Genomic DNA, 20,245 nt, shown 5'->3' on the forward strand with positions numbered 1-20,245 from the left:
GCTGTGCCACCTCAGCGACTCTATCAAAGAGGATTTAATACCAGAGGATGTTACATTTCAGATCAGATCCATCAACATAATGAAGGTCCAGTGCATTCAGGAAGGATTCAGACCCCCTTCACTTTTTTCAGTGTTGTTATGTTGCAGCCTGATCCCACATTGGTTTCTCACTCATCTACACTCAGGCCACATCAGGACAAAGTCAGAACATTAGAATAGTATTTACTGAGTTTCACTGAATGAGAACAGGAACAAGTTTATCTGCTGAGCCACACACTCAGCGCGACCTGTACACAGTCCTCCCGCTGGAACTTAGGGATGTACTTGTCCCCCCGGGCCACCTCCGAGCTGTTCAGCGGTCTGAAACGACACACCACCTCGATAGTACGCTCGGCCGGGTCCGCCACGGATGGATGAGGGGGTCTGGCTCCAAACTAAGCCAGCAGATGGCACCAGCAAAAAGGGGGTAGGGTTTATCTAGGGCACTAGTCTGATAGACCCAAAAACCTGAGATGATGGATGGAGACAGAGTAGACAGACTAGACAGAGGGAAGAAGAAAACTAATGTTGGTTGACTAGACTTGACTTTTATCAGAACAGAATTCAAAATCCATGTGACTGGGGAGGGACTTAAAAAGACTAGTCTACATGTGATATGAACAGAAGGGTCACATGGGATTTTAAGATCTGAGAAAGGTGATTCTTGATCTTTTGTGTCTTTGTGTCTCTTTGCTTGTTGTAAGTCCAGATGAGGCTCAGATTAACAGCTGCTTTAGCAGAAGGAGCTTTAATTTGAGTTTCTTAGTTGTTGTGTTTCATGGAAAGACTCAAGAGCTCATGAAACTATTGATTCTTCTGGAAATCAGCAGAGCAGCAAAGGTTTTGTGTGGATGTGAACCTGCTGCACAACTGGAGACCAGAGCTTCACATTTGAAGGCAAACTGCCATATACTGCCAATGTAATGTAGACTAGCCTGTGGATCTGGATTTGATCACCTGCCTTTATTCCACAAATCATCTGGAGCTTCATTAGCACATTGAAAACATTAGAGTGGCTGTTTGTGCTGTGTGGACAGTCAGTAACAGTTACACCAGGCTGAGAAAAGTCCAACCTCTGGTTTTCATTGGGACCAGTTACTGATTGATTTGTAGGTTTTGATCAGATTCATATGTGGAGATGATGATTGATGTGACTGAGTTTGGACAAAGTACAAATATCCAAGTATCTTCTATTTACACTAAAAGTACTTTATTAGGCCACACATACAGTATATAATACCAAATATAATATTTGTACATGACATGATCAGTCAGGTTTAGACATAGATCCAGACTCAGGTCCAGCTTTATAAAGACCATCACTTCCACCTGCAGAGAGAAGCAGAGAGAGCAGAGGTCAGAAACCAGAGGTCACAGAGACTCACTTCATCAGCAACAGTCGTCTTCACATCAACTCAAACACATGATCACAACAAGCTTCTGGCTGATCTGATTGGCTGACTGTTGTCTCTCTCTCTGTCTTTCTGTCCAATCCTGAAGCCTGTCCCTGTTCTCCTCTCACAGCTTCACTGAGAAGGTTGGAGCTTTACAGGAAATCCTGGATCTTTGCTTTGATACTGACTGGGTTTAGTCCAGTCCTGCTGAAAGCACCATGGACTGACTCCAGCCCTCTACTGACCTCAGAGTCTGCAGGCTACAGTCTGGACTTTCCACAAGATCACACAGCTGCTGCATATCTGGATCCTGCAGGTTGTTTCCTCTCAGGTCCAGTTCTCTCAGATGGGAGGGGTTGGACTTCAGAGCTGAGACCAGATATCCACAGCTGGTCTCTGACAAACTGCAGTCCTGCAACCTGAATAAAGAAGCAAAGATGTGATGTTAGAAACCAAAGTTCCTCTTGAAAGTGTTGAATGTTTCAGAATGTGTTCAGAGCTGAAGAAGGTTTAGAAAGTAGAAGTTTAGAATGTGGAAACTCCAAACAGCTGAAGCCAACAGGATGCAGGTTCAAAGCAGTCCCATCCAAAAAGGGACAAAGAGCTGTCATTAATATGAATGCCAACATGCTGCTGCTTCAATAAAGACGGAGTGACTTCAGCTCTGAAACTCTGCCAGCTCCACCTGTGGCTCCATCTATACAAACTCATGTTGTGCAGCCACATTTCTCTGAGAGGGAAAACATCCTTTCCCATGAAGATCCTCAGTGTGGATCAGTCTAATATCAGCCTCATGTCTGCAGTTTAGTGTCAGCACAACTTTCACATCACATTCATCTCAGCACACAACCTAAACATGGGGTCTGACCTCAGAGTCTCCAGTCTACAGTCTGGACTCTGCAGTCCACCACACAGCTGCTGCACTCCTGGATCCTGCAGGTTGTTCAGACTCAGGTCCAGGTGTCTCAGATAGGAGGGGTTGGATTTCAGAGCTGAGGCCAGATAAACACAGCTGGTCTCTGACAAATTGCAGTTCCTCAACCTGATTAAATAAGCAAAGACCAACTTCCTGTTTTCTTATTGAACAAACATGAACAATGAATAGAACAACACAATATTATAAATACAACACAAGTGTCAATAGAAACTGGTCCATCCAGGCTGTTATGATGAAATTAGCTGAGGTGTGAATTGATGTCACATTAACATGAAGAAGAAAGTGCAGAAAGATGAAAAAACTCTGACTTTAATTCAAAGTCATTGTGAGAAACAGGAATTTCCATGTGATGTTTTAAACTCGATTCATATGGAGTTAAACTTTCCAACATTTGGTCATGTTGGGTGGGATTGGCCACTCCTTGAACCTCCACCTTATCGTGTTGGAGGGGTTTGAGTGCCCGTATGATCCTAGGAGCTATGTTGTCCAGGGCTATATGCCCCTGGCAGGGTCTCCCAAGGCAAACAGGTCCTAGGTGACGGACCAGACTAAGAGCGGTTCAGTGACCCCTTATGGAGCGACAATTGAAGACTGTGACGTCGCCTGGCATGGCGAAGCCGGGGCCCCACCCTGGAGCCAGGCCTGGGGTTCGGGCTCGTAGGCGAGTGCCTGGGGGCTGGGTCTCCCCCCATGGGGCCCAGCCGGGCAAAGCCCGAAAGAGTGACGTGGGGCCGTCCTTCTGTGGACCCACCACCCGCAGGAGGATCCATAAGGGGCCGGTCCATAGTGGATCGGGCAGTGGTCGAGGATGGGGACCTCGGCGACCCGATCCCTGGATGCTGAAACTGGCTCTAGGGACATGGAATGTCACCTCACTGAGGGGGAAGGAGCCTGAGCTTGTGCGGGAGGTTGAGTGGTACCGACTAGAGATAGTCGGGCTCACCTCCACGCACAGCCTGGGCTCTGGAACCCAGCTCCTTGAGAGGGGCTGGACTCTCTTCTACTCTGGAGTTGCTCGCGGTAAGCTGGTGTGGGCTTGCTCATAGCTCCCCAGCTCAGCCGCAACGTGTTGGAGTTTTCCCCCCAGAGTGAAAGGGTCGTTTCCCTGAGCCTTGGGGTCGGGGATAGGTCTCTCACTGTTGTTTCGGCTTATGGGCCGAACAACAGCGCTGAGTACCCGGCCTTTTTGGAGTCTCTCGGGGGGGTGCTGAAAGGTGCTCCTACTGGGGACTCCATAATTCCGTAGGGGGACTTCAACGCTCACGTGGGCAGTGACAGTGAAACCTGGAGGAGCGTGATTGGGAGGAACGGCCTCCCCGATACGAACTCGAGTGGTGTTCTGTTGTTGGACTTCTGTGCTAGTCACAGTTTGTCCATAACGAACACCATGTTCAAGCATAAGGGTGTCCATCAGTGCACATGGCACCAGGACACCCTAGGCCGGAGGTCAATGATCGACTTTGTAGTCGTGTCATCTGACCTTCGGCCGTATGTCTTGGACACTCGGGTGAAGAGAGGGGCAGAGCTGTCAACTGATCACCACCTGGTGGTGAGTTGGATCTGCTGGCGGAGGAGGAAGCGGGACAGACTTGGCAGGCCCAAACGTACTGTGAGGGTCTGTTGGGAATGTTTGGCCGAACCCACTGTCAGAGGGGTCTTTAACTCACACCTCCGAGAGAGCTTCTACCAGATCCCGGGGGAGGCTGGGGACATTGAGTCCGAATGGACCATGTTTTCCACTTCCATTGTCGACGCGGCGGCTAGGAGCTGTTGCCGTAAGGTTTCTGGTGCCTGTCGTGGCGGTAATCCCCGAACCCGGTGGTGGACAACGGAGGTAAGGGATGCCGTCAAGCTGAAGAAGGAGTCCTACCGAGCTTGGTTGGCTTGTGGGACTTCCGAAGCAGCTGACAGGTACCGCAGGGCCAAGCGTGCTGCAGCCCAGGCGGTGATGGAGGCAAAAACTCGGGTATGGGAGGAGTTCGGTGAGGCCATGGAGAAGGACTACCTGTCGGCCCCGAAGAAATTCTGGCAAACCGTCCGGCGCCTCAGGAGGGGGAAGCAGTGCTCTACCAACGCTGTTTACAGTGGAAGTGGTGAGCTGCTGACCTCGACTGGGGATATTGTCGGACGGTGGAAGGAATACTTCGAGGATCTCCTCAATCCCGTCAACACGTCTTCCATAAGGGAAGCAGGGGCTGGGGATTCGGAGGCTGATCCATCCATCACCCAAGCCGAAGTCACTGATGTAGTTCGGCAGTTCCTCGGTGGCAAAGCACCGGGGGTGGATGAGATCCGTCCCGAATACCTCAAGTCTCTGGATGTTGTTGGACTGTCATGGCTGACACGCCTGTGCAACATCGCGTGGCGTTCGGGGACAGTCTGCCTGGATTGGCAGACCGGGGTTGTGGTTCCTCTTTTGAAGAAGGGGGACCGGAGGGTGTGTTCCAACTACAGAGGGATCACACTCCTCAGCCTCCCGGGGAAGTTCTACGCCAGGGTGCTGGAGAGGAGGAACCGGCCGGTGGTCGAACCTCGGATCCAGGAGGAACAATGCGGTTTCCGTCCTGGGCGTGGAACACTGGACCAGCTCTACACCCTCTCGAGGGTGCTCGAGGGTTCATGGGAGTTTGCCCAACCAGTCCACATGTGTTTTGTGGACTTGGAGAAGGCATTCGACCGGGTCCCTCGTGACATCCTGTGGGAGGTGCTCCAGGAGTATGGGGTCCGGGGCTCTTTGCTGGGGGCTATCCGGTCTCTGTACAAACGGAGCCAGAGCTTGGTTCGCATTGCCAGTAGTAAGTCAGACCTGTTCCCAGTACACGTTGGACTCCGGCAGGGCTGCCCTTTGTCACCGGTTCTGTTCATTACTTTTATGGACAGAATTTCTAGGCGCAGCCAGGGGCCGGAGGGAGTCCAGTTCGGGGACTACAGGATTTCATCTCTGCTTTTTGCAGATGATGTTGTCCTGTTGGCTCCATCGAGCCAGGATCTCCAGCGTTCGCTGGGGCGGTTTGCAACCGAGTGTGAAGCGGCTGGGATGAGAATCAGCACCTCCAAGTCCGAGGCCATGGTACTCAACCGGAAAAAGGTGGTTTGCCATCTCTAGGCCAGGGGAGAGATCCTGCCTCAAGTGGAGGAGTTTAAGTATCTCGGGGTCTTGTTCACGAGTGAGGGAAGGACGGAACGCGAGATTGACAGACGGATCGGGGCATCGGCGGCAGTAATGCGGTCGGTGTACCGGTCCGTTGTGGTGAAGAAGGTGCTGAGCGGGAAGGCGAAGCTCTCGATTTACCGGTCAATCTATGTTCCTACTCTCACCTATGGTCATGAGCTCTGGGTCAGGACCGAAAGAACGAGATCGCGGATACAAGCGGCTGAAATGAGCTTCCTCCGCAGGGTGGCCGGGCGCTCCCTTAGAGATAGGGTGAGGAGCTCGGTCACCCGAGCACTCCTCCACATCGACAGGAGTCAGTTGAGGTGGCTCGGGCATCTGTTTCGGATGCCTCCTGGGCGCCTTCCTGGGGAGGTGTTCCGGGCATGTCCCACCGGGAGGAGGCCCCGGGGAAGACCCAGGACCCGGCCCCGGATAAGCGGTAGAAGATGGATTCGTTCATTTGACACAGCGGTGCTCGGCCTTTTAGCCTTGCTAGTCTTGGCCCATGAGGCAGCAACAGAAACAAGGCAGGTTTTGACACCACGCAGCATCTTCTTTCTTTAAAGCCAAAATATTTCCACACAACTGACACACTGTTCCTCTTTGGCACTAAAGTTTCCATAGAGTCGGGTTCTGTGGAGCCCGAGGCCACTGGACAACAGATCAAGGTCCAATAGCAACATGGATCAAGGTAATGCTTTGTCTGTCATCTGATCTACTGTTTCTTACATGTTGGGACCAGAGGGTCCTCACAGGACTTTGTCCATTTCAACTGACTGAATGAGGGATTATTAGGCTGCACTAACTGGGACTCCCAACAGGTGAGTCCAAGGTCAACCACCTGCTCCAAATCCAATGGCAACATCGAAAAAGGGGCCAATAATCTAGTCCAGGACCTGTTTGGATTTCTGTGTGGAAGAAGCTGTCTGGAAGTTGAGGTTCAGGCTTGTGCTTAGGGTTCACCAAGTAGTGCTTCTGGTTTGGCTTTGTCTCCAGGAAATCAATGGAAGTCAATGGAATGTCCTCTGAAGTGATGGAAACACACCTGTCTGTGTGTGTTCTCAACCATCAATATCAATGATCAAAGAAATATTTCTACTGCATCAAAGAAACTGGATCCATTTCCAACAAATATTAGTTCAGAGGATTTTCTGCTGACACATGTGACTCTTTAGACACAATGAGACCAACTTTCTGTGAGACTCAGTCATTTGGGACTAAAGACTGAATTTAGCCTCAGAAAAATCCAAAGACAGGAAAAGAAAATCAACTTCAATAGAAGTTATGTCTGTGCAAACACTGAGTTCAAACAATAATTCAACACTAAAGATCTACAATAGGAACAAACAGTCAGTGAACTGACCTCAGAGTCTCCAGTCTACAGTCTGGACTCTGCAGTCCACCACACAGCTGCTGCACTCCTGGTTCCTGCAGCTTGTTCCGACTCAGGTCCAGGTGTCTCAGATGGGAGGGGTTGGACTTCAGAGCTGAGACCAGATAACCACAGCTGGTCTTTGACAAACTGCACTTCTCCAACCTGAATAAAGAAGCAAAGATGTGACGTTAGAAACCAAAGTTCCTCTTGAAAGTGTTGAATGTTTCAGAATGTGTTCAGAGCTGAAGAAGGTTTAGAAAGTAGAAGTTTAGAAAGTGGAAACTCCAAACAGCTGAAGCCAACAGGATGCAGGTTCAAAGCAGTCCCATCCAAAAAGGGACAAAGAGCTGTCATTAATATGAATGCCAACATGCTGCTGCTTCAATAAAGACGGAGTGACTTCAGCTCTGAAACTCTGCCAGCTCCACCTGTGGCTCCATCTATACAAACTCATGTTGTGCAGCCACATTTCTCTGAGAGGGAAAACATCCTTTCCCATGAAGATCCTCAGTGTGGATCAGTCTAATATCAGCCTCATGTCTGCAGTTTAGTGTCAGCACAACTTTCACATCACATTCATCTCAGCACACAACCTAAACATGGGGTCTGACCTCAGAGTCTCCAGTCTACAGTCTGGACTCTGCAGTCCACCACACAGCTGCTGCACTCCTGGATCCTGCAGGTTGTTCCAGCTCAGGTCCAGGTGTCTCAGATGGGAGGGGTTGGACTTCAGAGCTGAGACCAGATAACCACAGCTGGTCTCTGACAACCTGCAGCTCCTCAACCTGAATAAAGAAGCAAAGAAGGAGATCCAATGTGACACTGATGTTGATGACAATGAGGATGGTGATGATGATGATGATGACAATTCTTCTTCTTTTCATTAGAATAATGAGATGAGATCAACTTGTTTAATCCCTGAAGGGAAATGTAGAATGATAATAATGAGAAGAATAATATGAGAACAGTCAGAATAATAGTAATAATAGTCTGACTATATCATGATATTATTGTCAGCACATGGGAAGAGAAGCTGCTTTCCAGCCAACAGCAGAATCAATCTAGTTGATGGCTCATACTGTCACTGTGCAGCTTTAAAGTTTCCTGCTTAAAGTTTGTTGACCCAGTTCCAAAGTGCAGCAAAACAATGCATTGAATTGTTCCTCCTTATTCTATCTGAGCCAAGGAAGCTCCCCCAGGCTCTCCTGTCTCCTGTCTCTTCCCTCTCTGCATCTTCTTCTCTGGCTTTATTGGCTGCAGCCTCAGCACAGCACAGAGGTAAAGCAGCAGCAGCAGCTCAGATACTAAACACAGCTCAACCACCTGGACACATGATTTCATCTGTGTGTCTCTGTGCTCCACATGTGCTTTCATTTCTATGGGATCAACTTTATAGAGACACTGTGGATTTGTTCTTCACAATGAGATTTGGATCAGGGAACAAACTGGGTGGACAGTGTCAGGACCAAAAGCTGCTGGCTTCAGTTCAGGAACAAAAACTACTCAAAGCTTCTTCACACAGCATCAGGATTTGAGGCCTTGGCAATGACAACAGGCTGAGAACTGCTTTCTAATGGCCCAGTCCCAATGCACAGACCAGATCATGTCCTTGTGTTGGGACTGATCCCCACTGTGTCATTGGCCACTAAACACAAGCTTTGGAATCCCATTCATAGATTGTTGACAACTGACTGTGTCATATGTTTTCTCTGAGTTTCATCAAGTGAGAAAAATCAGAAATGCAGAGAAAATCCAACATTATCGTCAGCAAACTGATGCTTACTGTGTGGTTTTTGGGACAAAGCAAGACCCAATGTCCACTACAGGGACGTGTTCTTCCACAAAAAGAAAGAGGACTTTGTTTCTCACGGCCCAAAGTCTTCACTTCTATTCCAAAATGGAAATATTCCAACCTTTTTCCTTCTGGCTCTCAGGAGGATGTCAGATATTAGTCTGGTCCAATATTGACATATTGTTGGGATCAAAACTTGAACAAACACTGGACAGTTTCAGTTGAAACAGTTTCAGCTTTGGACTGTTTCCACAGTTTGTTTAGAAACACAAAGGATTCAGAACAACTTCCTGACAGATGACATTTTTGGGACACTCTGTTCTTCAAAGCTTCTATAGAAAGAAACACATCATTATTAATATGACTATTCAATATGAGTGAACACACATTATTGAAGACAGCTCAGTGAAATGAAGTGAAACTGAAGGAATCATTCTTAGTCTGCTGAGAATAGAAGAACAATGAAAACACTGAATGGAACAACCAACATTCACAGGAGCTTTAGTTGTGGATTCAACATCTAAGATCTACAATAGGAACAGTCAGTCAACTGACCTCAGAGTCTCCAGTCTACAGTGTGGACTCTGCAGTCCACCACACAGCTGCTGCACTGCTGGATCCTGCAGGTCGTTCCAGCTCAGGTCCAGGTGTCTCAGATGGGAGGGGTTGGACTTCAGAGCTGAGACCACGTCTTCACAGTGAGTCTCTGAGAGTCCACAGTCAGAAAGTCTGTGAGGACACATATATTAGAAAAGCTGTTATTATGACAGAGACAATATATTGAGTTGAATCACTTGATGTCAAACAGGGACATGTCCTGTTGTGTCTTCACATCAGTGGTTCAGCTGATCTTCTCTCAGTGGGTTGGACATGAAATAAGAATTCTTCTCACTCTCTGTCACACTGCACACGCTTCATCTTTGTTCTGCTTTCATCTTAGACAGGAAGCAGAGAAAACTGAGTTCCTTTGGAACTTCCACAACAGGCCTGTCCCTGTTTATTCCAATGTTGGACATTTGTCCACATGTGGCAGAAAAACATCAGTGTGTGAAGAGAAACAGAAGAAAAATGTGTCCCATGGAAAAACCATTGGAAAGAAAAAGAAGAACTGTGTTCATTCACTGGACAGAGAGAAAAAAACAACAGGAACATCTGCAGCTTTTGGACTGACACCATTTGGAACAGCTCAAGAACATCTGGGACAAAATCCAGCTGCTGTCATTCTCACAATAAACAAGAGGAACATTATGGTGATGATCACCCAAGTGAAAAATCAATCTATTGTTTCAGACTTCAATTCTACTTTTAGCAGATAAAGTGTGTTCACACATTTTACCAAGTGTATTTGTGCTTGTGTTGAAACGTAGTAAAAGTACATTTTTGGTGAGTCTCCAAAGTACAAGATTAGTCAAAGAGTTACTGAGACAAAAAAAGCAGATTCAAAGTCAATGTTTGCAAAGTATATTGAAATGATCTCATTACTTCATTAGTCATTTAGCAGATTTCTTCAAAGTGCACTTTACTTTCAACAGATTTTGAAGTATATTTAGTGATATTTTCCAAAAGTCTGTTCATGGTTTGTGTTTTTACTTCAAATTGTCTCATTCTCTTCCAAATATAATACTATGCCTCCATTTAACTTGAGCTCTATTTCAGTAGACTTATTTAAAGTACACAATGTATGTGTTCCTGGCTGTGGGAAAGTGGACTCTTGGAAGTGGTCTAATTCCTGTGGACAAAGTTTCACTTCAAAATACTCTTTCATACTACATGTTTACTTCATGTATTTTGGATGTTTGGACAGAATTCTTCGGAGAACTATGCAGAATCCTGAAGATCACTAAAATCCATGTTAGTCCCATAGTGGTGCAGCCAAATAATACTTTGACCTCACTAATAGAAAACACAAACTGTTGTTCCTGTTTATTGTTATTGTTGTTACCTTGAATGACTTGTTTTGTTCCAAAGCCCTTAAATGGCTGGATTTAATAGTGTTAGAGTTCAAATCAATATTTGTTGGACTGACGGGTTTTGGACTTTGTGTAGGAGTTCAGATTATTTTCAATCCTTTTAGAACGTCTTCAAAGTGCACTGGGCTTTTCAAAGTAAAAGCATTTGAGAACATGCTAACAGGAAGTAGTGCTTTTAGTCCAACATCATTGGATTGGAATCTAAGTCAAGTATCTACATTTCAGACTCAGTGTTTGGAGAATCCATTCAGAGGGCATTGTTGGTGTATTTATTAAACACACAATGATGCTTATAGTGGACTTATATTTACTAGGAATATCAATCCAATATCATTGTGTCTTTTAATGCAATATGTTCAACTTGGTTGCAATTTAACACAAAGTCAGTGGCTCATTTTCACAACAAATACTCAAATACTTGGAAAAATATACTTTGCATACTTTTTTCACATTTCAAACCTCATTCTATTGTATTTCATACATAGTTCAAATGAGTTCAGAGTATATTTCAAGTACATTTACTTTGGCTCAAAGTCTATTAGTAATACACTGTCAGTTTAATGTCACTATAGATTTTGGACATTTGCAACAAGTCAACTTCAAATGGTTCATGTATATTTTAACAGTAGTGTAGTATTTTGGGCAGCAAAAGTACCCAATAATACGTGAAAAATAGGTTTTTCATGTACTAAAGCAGATTTATACTGCAGCTTCCAGCAACTTCACTGGTTTCATTTTAACACAACTTCAAGTATTTCAAAGTATTTCAAAAGTATACTCAATATACTTTTAGGAAATATACAAAAATAGATTTTTTTTCACTTGGGCACATCTGGACTTACTTAGCCTTTCTGCAGTTCCTCACAGCTGGAATCAGTCTCAGTCGTCCCTGGTCTGATGTGTTGTACTTCTTCAGGTCCAACTCATCCAGAACCTCCTCTGACATCTGCAGCATGTAGGCCAGAGCTGAGCACTGGATCTCAGAGAGTCTCTTCTCTGATCTGTTCACTGACTTCAGGAACTCTTGGATCTCCTGATGGACTGAGTGGTCGTTCAGCTCCATCAGACAGTGGAAGATGTTGATGCTTCTGTCAGGAGAGATATCATCTCTGTTCATCTCCTTCAGTTTGTTGATGGCTCTCTGGATGGTTTCTGGACTGGTCTCTGTCTGACCCAGCAGGCCTCCTAAGACTCTCTGGTTGGACTCCAGACAGAGGCCATGAAGGAAGCGGACAAACAGGTCCAGGTGGCCACTTTTACTGTCCAGGGATTTCGCCATGGCTCCCAACAGGAAGTCATCCAGAGACGGGTAGTGCTGATCCAAAGTTGAAACAAACAAACTTTTAATCTTCTTCAAAAACTCACTGTTTTCCTTCTTCTCAGAAAAAGTCTGTTCTGCTTTTTTTTCCCTCATTAAATTGTACTTTCCCTCCAGGAACTCCTCCAGTACCTGTGTCTTCCAGTTGGTGTAACAGTGGACCATGTAGACTGCAGCCAAAAACTCCTGAACACTCAGATGAACAAAGCTGAACATCATGGCTTCATTCTTCCTCCCCCTCTCCTCTTTAAAGATCTCTGTGAACACTCCTGAGTACACTGAGGCTTCACTGACATCAATGCCGCTCTCTTTTAGGTCTTTCTCATAAAAGACCAGGTTTCCTTCTTCCAGCTGCTGAAAAGCCAGTTTTGCTAATGACCTAATGTTTTGAAAACACTTTTCTGAGCCTTTTAGACAGTATTTCTCTTCCCTCTGTTTGATCTGAAACCACAGGAACTCTGTGTACAGCTCAGTCAGGGTCTTGGGCAGCTCTTCCACCTCTCTGGTTTCCAACAGATCCTCCAGAACTGTAGCAGTGATCCAGCAGAAGACCGGGATGTGACACATGATGTGGAGGCTTCGTGAGCTCTTGATGTGGGAAATGACTTTATTGGACCCCTCCTCATCTGTGAACCTCTTCCTGAAGTACTCCTCCTTCTGTTGGTCTGTGAACCCTCTGACCTCTGTCACTATGTCCACAAAATCTGGGTGGACCTGATTGGCTGCTGCAGGTCTGGTAGTTATCCAGAGGCGAGCGGAGGGAAGCAGTTTCCCCCTGATGAGGTTTGTCAGCAGCTCGTCCACTGAGGTGGACTCTGTCACTTTAAATTTAAGTCTTTGAGTTTTATTGGTACTACAGTCCAGCTGGAGGCGACTCTCATCCAGTCCATCCAAAATAAACAGGAGCTTGAATTCACTCTTGTCATAGTTGGTGTTTCCTGATGACTGCAGCTTTTGAAAGATGAAATTCAGAGCCTCCTCCTTGATCCCAACAGTTTCCTTAATACATTCATGCAGGAGCTCTGCCAGACTGAACTGGTCTCCCATCAGTGGATTCAGGTGACGGAAGGTGAGGGGGAACAGCAGATCCATGTCCTGATTGGTTCGTCCTTCAGCCCAGTCCAACACAAACTTGTGCACAAGGAATGTTTTTCCAATTCCTGCGATCCCATTGGTCAGCACTGTTTTTATGGGTCTGTATTGTTCAGGAGGAGGTTTGAACATGTCACTGGGTTTCACTGGTTTCTCTGTATCGGTTTTCTTCCCTGCCATCTCAACCTGCCTGACCTCGTGCTGTTTGCTGATGTGTATGGCGGCTCCAGCTGTGATGTACAGTTCAGTGTAGATCTTATCCTTATTCTGTGTCCATCCTTGTGTTGCACACATGAACCTGTCTTTGAGGTTTGACCGGAGCATCTCCTGATAGTATCTGATGGGCTGTGGCTCTGGTACTGGAACCTCCACAACTGAGCCAAACATAGATGGGGAAGAACATAAAAGCAGCTTTTTACTATGTGACTGTAATTACAGCCTTATCATGTCTGATCCATCTGTCCAGGGATGTGATCTGTGTCTTCCACTGATTCAAAACAAGCAGATTTACCTTCAGTGTGAGGAGCTGCTGAAGGGTCCTGAGGAGGGTGAGCCTCAGACGTCTGAGACCAGAGGGGTCCTGGTGAGAGACAAAGGGGGATGTCTGTTATTTTCATAGTTACGTTCATGTGGATTTGGTTTAGTGTCATTTTTAATGGCCACATGTTCAGACTCAGGTGGACAACACTGCATGTCTTCCTGCTCCAAATGAAACACCAGCCAAGACCAGGATTTTCTCTTAGAACACCACCAGTGTAATGTTTTCATCACTAACGCGATATCATCTTAAATCACAACATGAACCTTCTGAACTTTCAAGCAAATTCCAGTTCAGTGAATTTCAACAAGTCCACTGTCTGGTTGTTGGACAGGATTAAAGTCTAACTGGTAAAACCTGAATTCTGTTAAAAAAACAACACTGTCCTTTCCTCTTCCTGTTACTGACCTTCTGGTCCTGAGCTGATGTCTGACAGACTCTGCACCAGGTCCTTCCTGGGAATTTTCTCTAACACCTTCTTGGTCTCCTCCACAGCTCCACCAAGTCCATATCTCTGCACCATCAGACTCACAGTGTCAGGTCTTCTTGCCCCCTCCAGTTGGCTCCTTCTGATGCCTTCCTGCTCCAGGAACCACTTGAACTTTTTAAATTCATCTTCTCCCAGATCTTCTAGAATATCTAATATGTCCTCTGGTCCCATTGTGAGTCCCTGGTGAGATCAGAGACCAGTGTCAACAGTTAGTTGTGTTATTGTTTCTACTTTTGTTGGAGTTTTTACCGGAGCCTGTTCTGACAATGATGAAATAACAAAAATCCAGATGAATTCCAGATGTTTCTGGAGACAAACTCCAGCTGCCCTGAGTCCAATTTAAACCGAGTGTGAACAGATGGGGTGAGACACTAAAACCAACACTGAGTTCACAAACAAAAAATGAATCAAAGATACGTAATTATTACAAATTTGAAAAAGGAAATGTCTGGAATAAGTTGGACTTCAAGTCAAAAACCATATTTTGCTTGTTAACATTTGACTTCACACTTTATTTAGTGTATCCACAGGCTGGAGTGTGTGGGCAGGACTGCAGTGTCTGCTCCACTCACTGCTACTGTCCACCTGTTGGTTCTCTTTAGGGAAACTACACAGAACAGGTCCATGAGAAAACCACTGCTGTGTGTTTCTGGAACAGGTTTTCTTCATCTCACAGCTTAAGTTCATGATGTTTGATGTTAGATGAGCTTTGTCTTATTGTGAGAAACCAAACTAAAGATGTTCCAAACTGTGAAATATTTGAAGAAATATTTTCTTCCTGTGCTCGCTCAGTAAGGATCCACCAGGACTCCTACTTCTACTCATTCTGAACCCCAGTCCAACACGGACTCATCTTCAGCTCAGGTTACAGTAGGAACTGTCTCTTACTGTGGGTCTCAGGATCCAGGTTCAGGACTGAAGGTCACAGGATCAGGTCTGGACCAGTCCCTCTTCACACACAGACAGCTGGATCCTGGACACTCTGGTCTCTGTCTGTGGTACTAACCTCTGCAAACACAAACATGGTTTTATTGATTTCACATCAATCACTGATCAATTGACTGTTTATGGAGCCCTGAATCCACAAATGCTCACAGACAGGAAGTTTCAGAGTTTCTGAACCAGGCCATTCAAGTGACACAGTAACAAAAAATCAGAAAACAGGAAGTCCAGCCACATGGACATGAAGCCAGAGTCCAGTGGACTCAGAACAGGCAGCACAACAACTGTCTTTAAAGCTGGGCCTCTGTTCTGGGCTCAGCTGTAGCTTTAATGTGGATTCTTCAGCGGATCAGGACTTTGTGTCCACAGGAAGTCACAGGCCTGCTGTTCCCCCCTTTAGTTTCAGTGGCTTTGTGTGGACCCAGGTTCTTCCCTCCACAGTCCACAGAGAGACAAGTGAGTGTGAGCCTCCAACAGTCAGATCATAATAATGTTGGATTAACACTCACCTGCCTCAGCTTCTCTTTTCCTCCTCCTGCTGTCTGCTCTCAACATGGAGTCTGAGCTCACCCACTGGACACTTCCTGTTGCACCACAGGAAGTCACATGACTCTGTGGTTACAGCAGTACCACTATACACACGAGTACACTACCCTCTCTGATCTGGGTTTAATGTTGTACTGCAGCTCTACTGGGTACTGAACTTACAGGTACTACTTTTATACTTCTAGCCTGCTTTTTAGTGTATTTGCAGTACACTTTGAAGTACACAGCAAATAAACTGTGATATGTACTGTTAGTTAGTACTCACATTACACTCCAATCCTTTTAGTGTATTTGCAGTACAGTTTAATTATACTTCTGTTGGTGCAGTACACTTGGAGCACAGTACTGTTGTACCTCTAAGATGTATTTCATACTACAACTATACTGCATCAAGTATCATCAGCAAACCCACAGAAGCTGATGGGGCCTCTTCACCTCTACAGTCCACAGGGAGGAAACTGACTCCCAGACTGCGACAGTACACAACACAGTACTGTCAGTACTGCAGTACTCCCATGGTCTTTCTGTGGATGTATTTTAGTCCGGTCCATGTCCCAGGTTTGAACCCAGCTCGTCTCCCTGTGTGTCGTCTAAGTGCAGCTGAGCCAAAATCCCAGTGTTGGATGTTTGAGCCTCAGCAGCACCACCTGCTGTCCAAAGCAACAAACTACCTGGCTGAAGTCACAGCTCCTCACACATCCTGCAGTACTACAAGGACTTTGACAGCACTGGACTGCTGATACTGGTCTACTGGGAACTCAGGGAGCTGGAGCTGACAGGTAGTGCCCAGACCAGAACTAAAGCTGGTTCTCTTCCTCAGTGTGCTGAGCTGTAGAGCTGGATATCCACACTGATCTCCTGATTCCAGTCAGGATGATTCTTTCATTTGACAACCACACATTTTTCTTGGCAAATGGAAAAGGACTCAAACATGACACATCTGGATTTGAGGCCCACGTGACCTCACTGAGTTCAGCTCATGGCTCATTGTCCCAATACTTATATATACTGCCATAGAACAAACATCTGCACAATCACATCTGGATTTGTTTCCCATCTAAGCCTCTAAATGTCCAGGCCAATGACCTGTGTCCCACTCTGATGGATCACATGAGACAGGAAGCTTCAGTCATGTTGGAGCTTTTCATTCCAATTAGCAGGAGATCCTTAAGCTGAACAACAGAAATGAGTCCAACAATAAACATGCAACACAATATCAGTGGGCAACACTGATGCAAAGAAATCCACACCAGACTGTGGAAACCAGCTCAGTCTAAGACTCAGCACAGGCCAGTCCAGGTCACAGACTGGACTATAACCAGAACACAGTACTGGTGGTCCAGATTCACTACAGACAACACACTGGTTTGAAACAGACTGAACTTCCTAAGGCACCAAACCACTTTCCTGTCAGCACATGAGCATTTCTGCTGAACTGGCTCCACTGACCTGAAACAGACCCTATATAGAACTAAATCCAGAGTCCAGGCTCCATGAAACACTGACTGACCATCTGCTCTCTACCTGCCAACATACTGGTCCTCACAGTCCAAATAAGATGCTACAAAATTTGCCTGATAATCCTCATGTTTTTAGGTTTTCTTCAGGGTCACAGTGATCCAGGTCCAGATGTCTGGACTGGGCTAAGAACACGGTGCTCCCAGAGAACAGCAGAATCTGTAGCTGACACCATAACAGCACATTTGATGAGCTTCCTCCATTTGAACCAAAAGTCCAGTTTCATCCAGAGCAGAGAAAAGTTCTCTACCAGCCAACGAACCAAAACAGCACAGCCCCAGACTGACAGAGACCTCAAATGACTGCAGACAACACAGCAGTGGTCCTTTGGTCCTCTGGCTGCAGTCACTGTGGCTCTTTTCCTAATGCTTCTGCAGGTCTTTGTAGTCTTTTGGACTCTTTTCCAGACCAGCTGTGTGGCTCTGAACCTGTTTGGAGTCTCTGTGGTCACCGTGGCCAACTCTTCGTCTACTGGTTGTTGTGGGTTTGTGGCTCTGTGTAGTGTTTGTGGGACTGTGTGGAGGACTGTGGACAGTAGAGGCAGCAGGAGACCAGGACTGAGAAGAACAGGACCTGAGCTTCTGTGTAGCAGTGACGTGCGGTGAGGTTCGTGGCTGGTGAGGCCCTGACACTTTCAGAGTCCGATTCCCAAACATATGAAGCCAATAGTTTATTGACCTTTGGATTGGTAGCTGCACATTAACTACTGGTTATGTTTCATATCTCATTCTTTCCACACACATGGGTAAGGCACATATGTTATTCCATTTATTATATATTATTACATCACATATGTGGCCTGAGAGAAAGAAACAACACAATTTGGACACTATTAATCACCAATTCCAACTAGAGTTAACAATAGAACAAAAGGACTAGACAAACCCCCCAGGAATCCCACCTGGGGAATCTAACTGGAGAAGGAATATATAAAGGCCCAGATAAGCTTTACAAAATGGGACTGTAGACCATGTTCCAGTTCATGGTATCCATGAAGAAACCACTAAAACAGAACCATTAAAGTACTTTATTGATAACAAACTAAGAAAAAGGATAAACCACAATAAGACCCCTTCCCCAACACCCCCACACCCTCTCACCCAAATCAATCCCAGGAGCCAAGGCTCGGCCGTGGGGGACTAAGGACCAGAGGGGGGCTGTACGAAAAGACAGAAAAACGGCCCAAACACAGCAAAATCAATAAATCAATCAATTGTGCTCCACAAACCAAGAAGGGGGGACCACCACCACGGACATCCACCACCACGACACCGGGGCCTTGGCTCCTGTCACAAACAAATAAAAATGACTGGGACAAATAAAATAAGCAAAAAACAAATATTGTAATGAGCCGGCAGTCAGTGTTGACAGCCAGGTGCATTCTGGGTATTTGGTGAAGTGTTGAGTTGTTGGTTAGTGCAGTGTTTTATGCTCCATCATGTTCAGGGTCATGGTGTTGGGGTGAGTTGTGTTGAGGGGACTGGGTTTTTGTTCAGGTGGGGTTTGTTCAAAGTGTGACGGGTGGAAGAAGAAGAAGGGGCTTGGTGAGAGCGCAGACATGTAGAGAGGAGAGTTTGTGCTTGCTGGTGGAAAATAAAGGAGCTGTTAAGAAGACAACGCTGCCTCCTGCTGGTCTGTCCGCTCATCTGCTCCTATTTAAAGACCTTAAAGCCTGAACAGGAACCTGGACTACAGTGATGATAGAGCCTGTGGACTGTGACGCTAAAGGCCAAACTGTTTCATGTGTCAAACTCAACTATGCAAAAAAGCATGTGTTGCATTTCTTTTTGGCCATATGACAGAGGGCTGATATTCTATTGGTCATATTTCTGTTTGGCCTTAAACTGAAGAATATTCAGTAGATCCTATATTGGTTCTAAAAAGGATCTGATAGGAACTTTTCCATGGATATTATTGAAAAGAGCTGAGGGTCATGGAACCAGAAGTTTGAAGACATAGAAATATGCTTTCAAGTTTTTCTTGCCTCATGGGTTTACATGATCTTACCAAGCAAAGCAATTCAACATGACATTAAAGAAAAGATTTGGCCAACAGATGATCCCAAATGTTTGCTTTATTGAACACAATATACAGTCAGTACAGACTGAACAGACTTGGGTTGGCTGGAAGCCCTGAAAACATATCCCAACTGTCACGTCCTGGCTCAAGGGACGCGACAAAAGAATCAATGAAACCAAGATTCTTCTAAAAATTTAATGAAACGTGAGCAACCAATGTCTAGGGGTATACCAAAGGCATCAAATAACAGATCAAAAATACAAGTAGCTTGCTAATCTGAACACAATCCAGTCCAAGCTCAAAACAAAAGCCAATCATCTCTGTCTCCTCTCTTTCCGTCTCATGGGAAGTCTTAAATCCAACATGCCCCGCCCATAACAAGGTGTACAGCATCCCGAATCACGGCTTCTCACTCCAACTTCCTGAAAGACAATCAACCACACACACAACACCAAACAAGACACCAGACGGGGACCGTCACACTCCCCCCCCCCCCCCCCCCAGAAGATAGGGCCTCATAAAGGACCTATTAATACATTGACCCCCACACACTACAAAATTTCCCAAATTAATAACCTCATATTTACATTATTCACACAGGCAATTCTGGAATGACAATTACACAACTTACCAAATAAATAAGGCCAAATGGTACAGAAGAGATTTTTCCCCTCTCACCTTACATTACCCCCACCCTCTGTATAGCAGACCGCCTCTTTCAACTCAGCAGCCTCGGCGCCTAGGAGCAATTTGAGAAAGAAACAGACTACCAACAAAAGACAGAAGTTGGTACACATTACATAGGTGCATCAGCCATAACATTATTTTTGTCTTTAATGTGTTTTATGTCAAGTTTGTATGGTTGCAAAAACAATGCCCACCGCATTAGTCTTTGATTGGGATTTTGTAGAGAGTTCAAGAATGTTAATGGATTATGATCAGTATATACAGAAATGACACGTCCAGAATCAAGGTAGACACGGAAGTGTTGCAAAGCCAAGATCAGCGCTAAAGCTTCCTTCTCAATCACGGAATAATTCAGTTGATAGGAATTAAACGTCTTAGAATAGAAACTAACAGGATGTTCCTTACCTTGTTTGTCAGTTTGTAAGAGAACTGCG

At 45.7% G+C, this 20,245-nt stretch overlaps 1 protein-coding gene across 1 annotated transcript; it reads right to left on the minus strand.

Moving 5' to 3' along the window:
* Positions 1-1,255: 1,255 nt before the first annotated feature.
* LOC113121881 (NACHT, LRR and PYD domains-containing protein 12-like) lies at positions 1,256-14,674 on the minus strand. The gene is made up of 8 exons (XM_026292738.2): positions 14,018-14,674; positions 13,583-13,651; positions 11,800-13,445; positions 7,511-7,662; positions 6,888-7,061; positions 2,302-2,475; positions 1,679-1,852; positions 1,256-1,368 (listed from the first exon to the last, which is right to left on the minus strand). The coding sequence occupies exons 1-8, from the start codon at positions 14,268-14,270 to the stop codon at positions 1,359-1,361; spliced, it is 2,652 nt and encodes an 883-aa protein (XP_026148523.2). The 5' UTR covers positions 14,271-14,674; the 3' UTR covers positions 1,256-1,358.
* Between the last annotated feature and the right edge of the window lie 5,571 nt (positions 14,675-20,245).

This window comes from Mastacembelus armatus, chromosome 20, assembly GCF_900324485.2.
Source record: "Mastacembelus armatus chromosome 20, fMasArm1.2, whole genome shotgun sequence".
Lineage (NCBI taxonomy): Eukaryota > Metazoa > Chordata > Actinopteri > Synbranchiformes > Mastacembelidae > Mastacembelus > Mastacembelus armatus.

Excerpts from the sequence above, each read along its gene's own strand:
- LOC113121881 (XM_026292738.2), bottom strand. The coding sequence starts at position 14,270 with ATGGGACCAGAGGACATATTAGATATTCTAGAAGATCTGGGAGAAGAT. Across the intron at positions 7,663-11,799 it reads GTCCAGAAACCATCCAGAGA|GAGACCAGCTGTGGTTATCT; the intron begins GCCATCAACAAA and ends TGCAGGTTGTCA. Across the intron at positions 1,853-2,301 it reads TGTAGACTGGAGACTCTGAG|GTTGCAGGACTGCAGTTTGT; the intron begins GTCAGACCCCAT and ends TTCTTTATTCAG.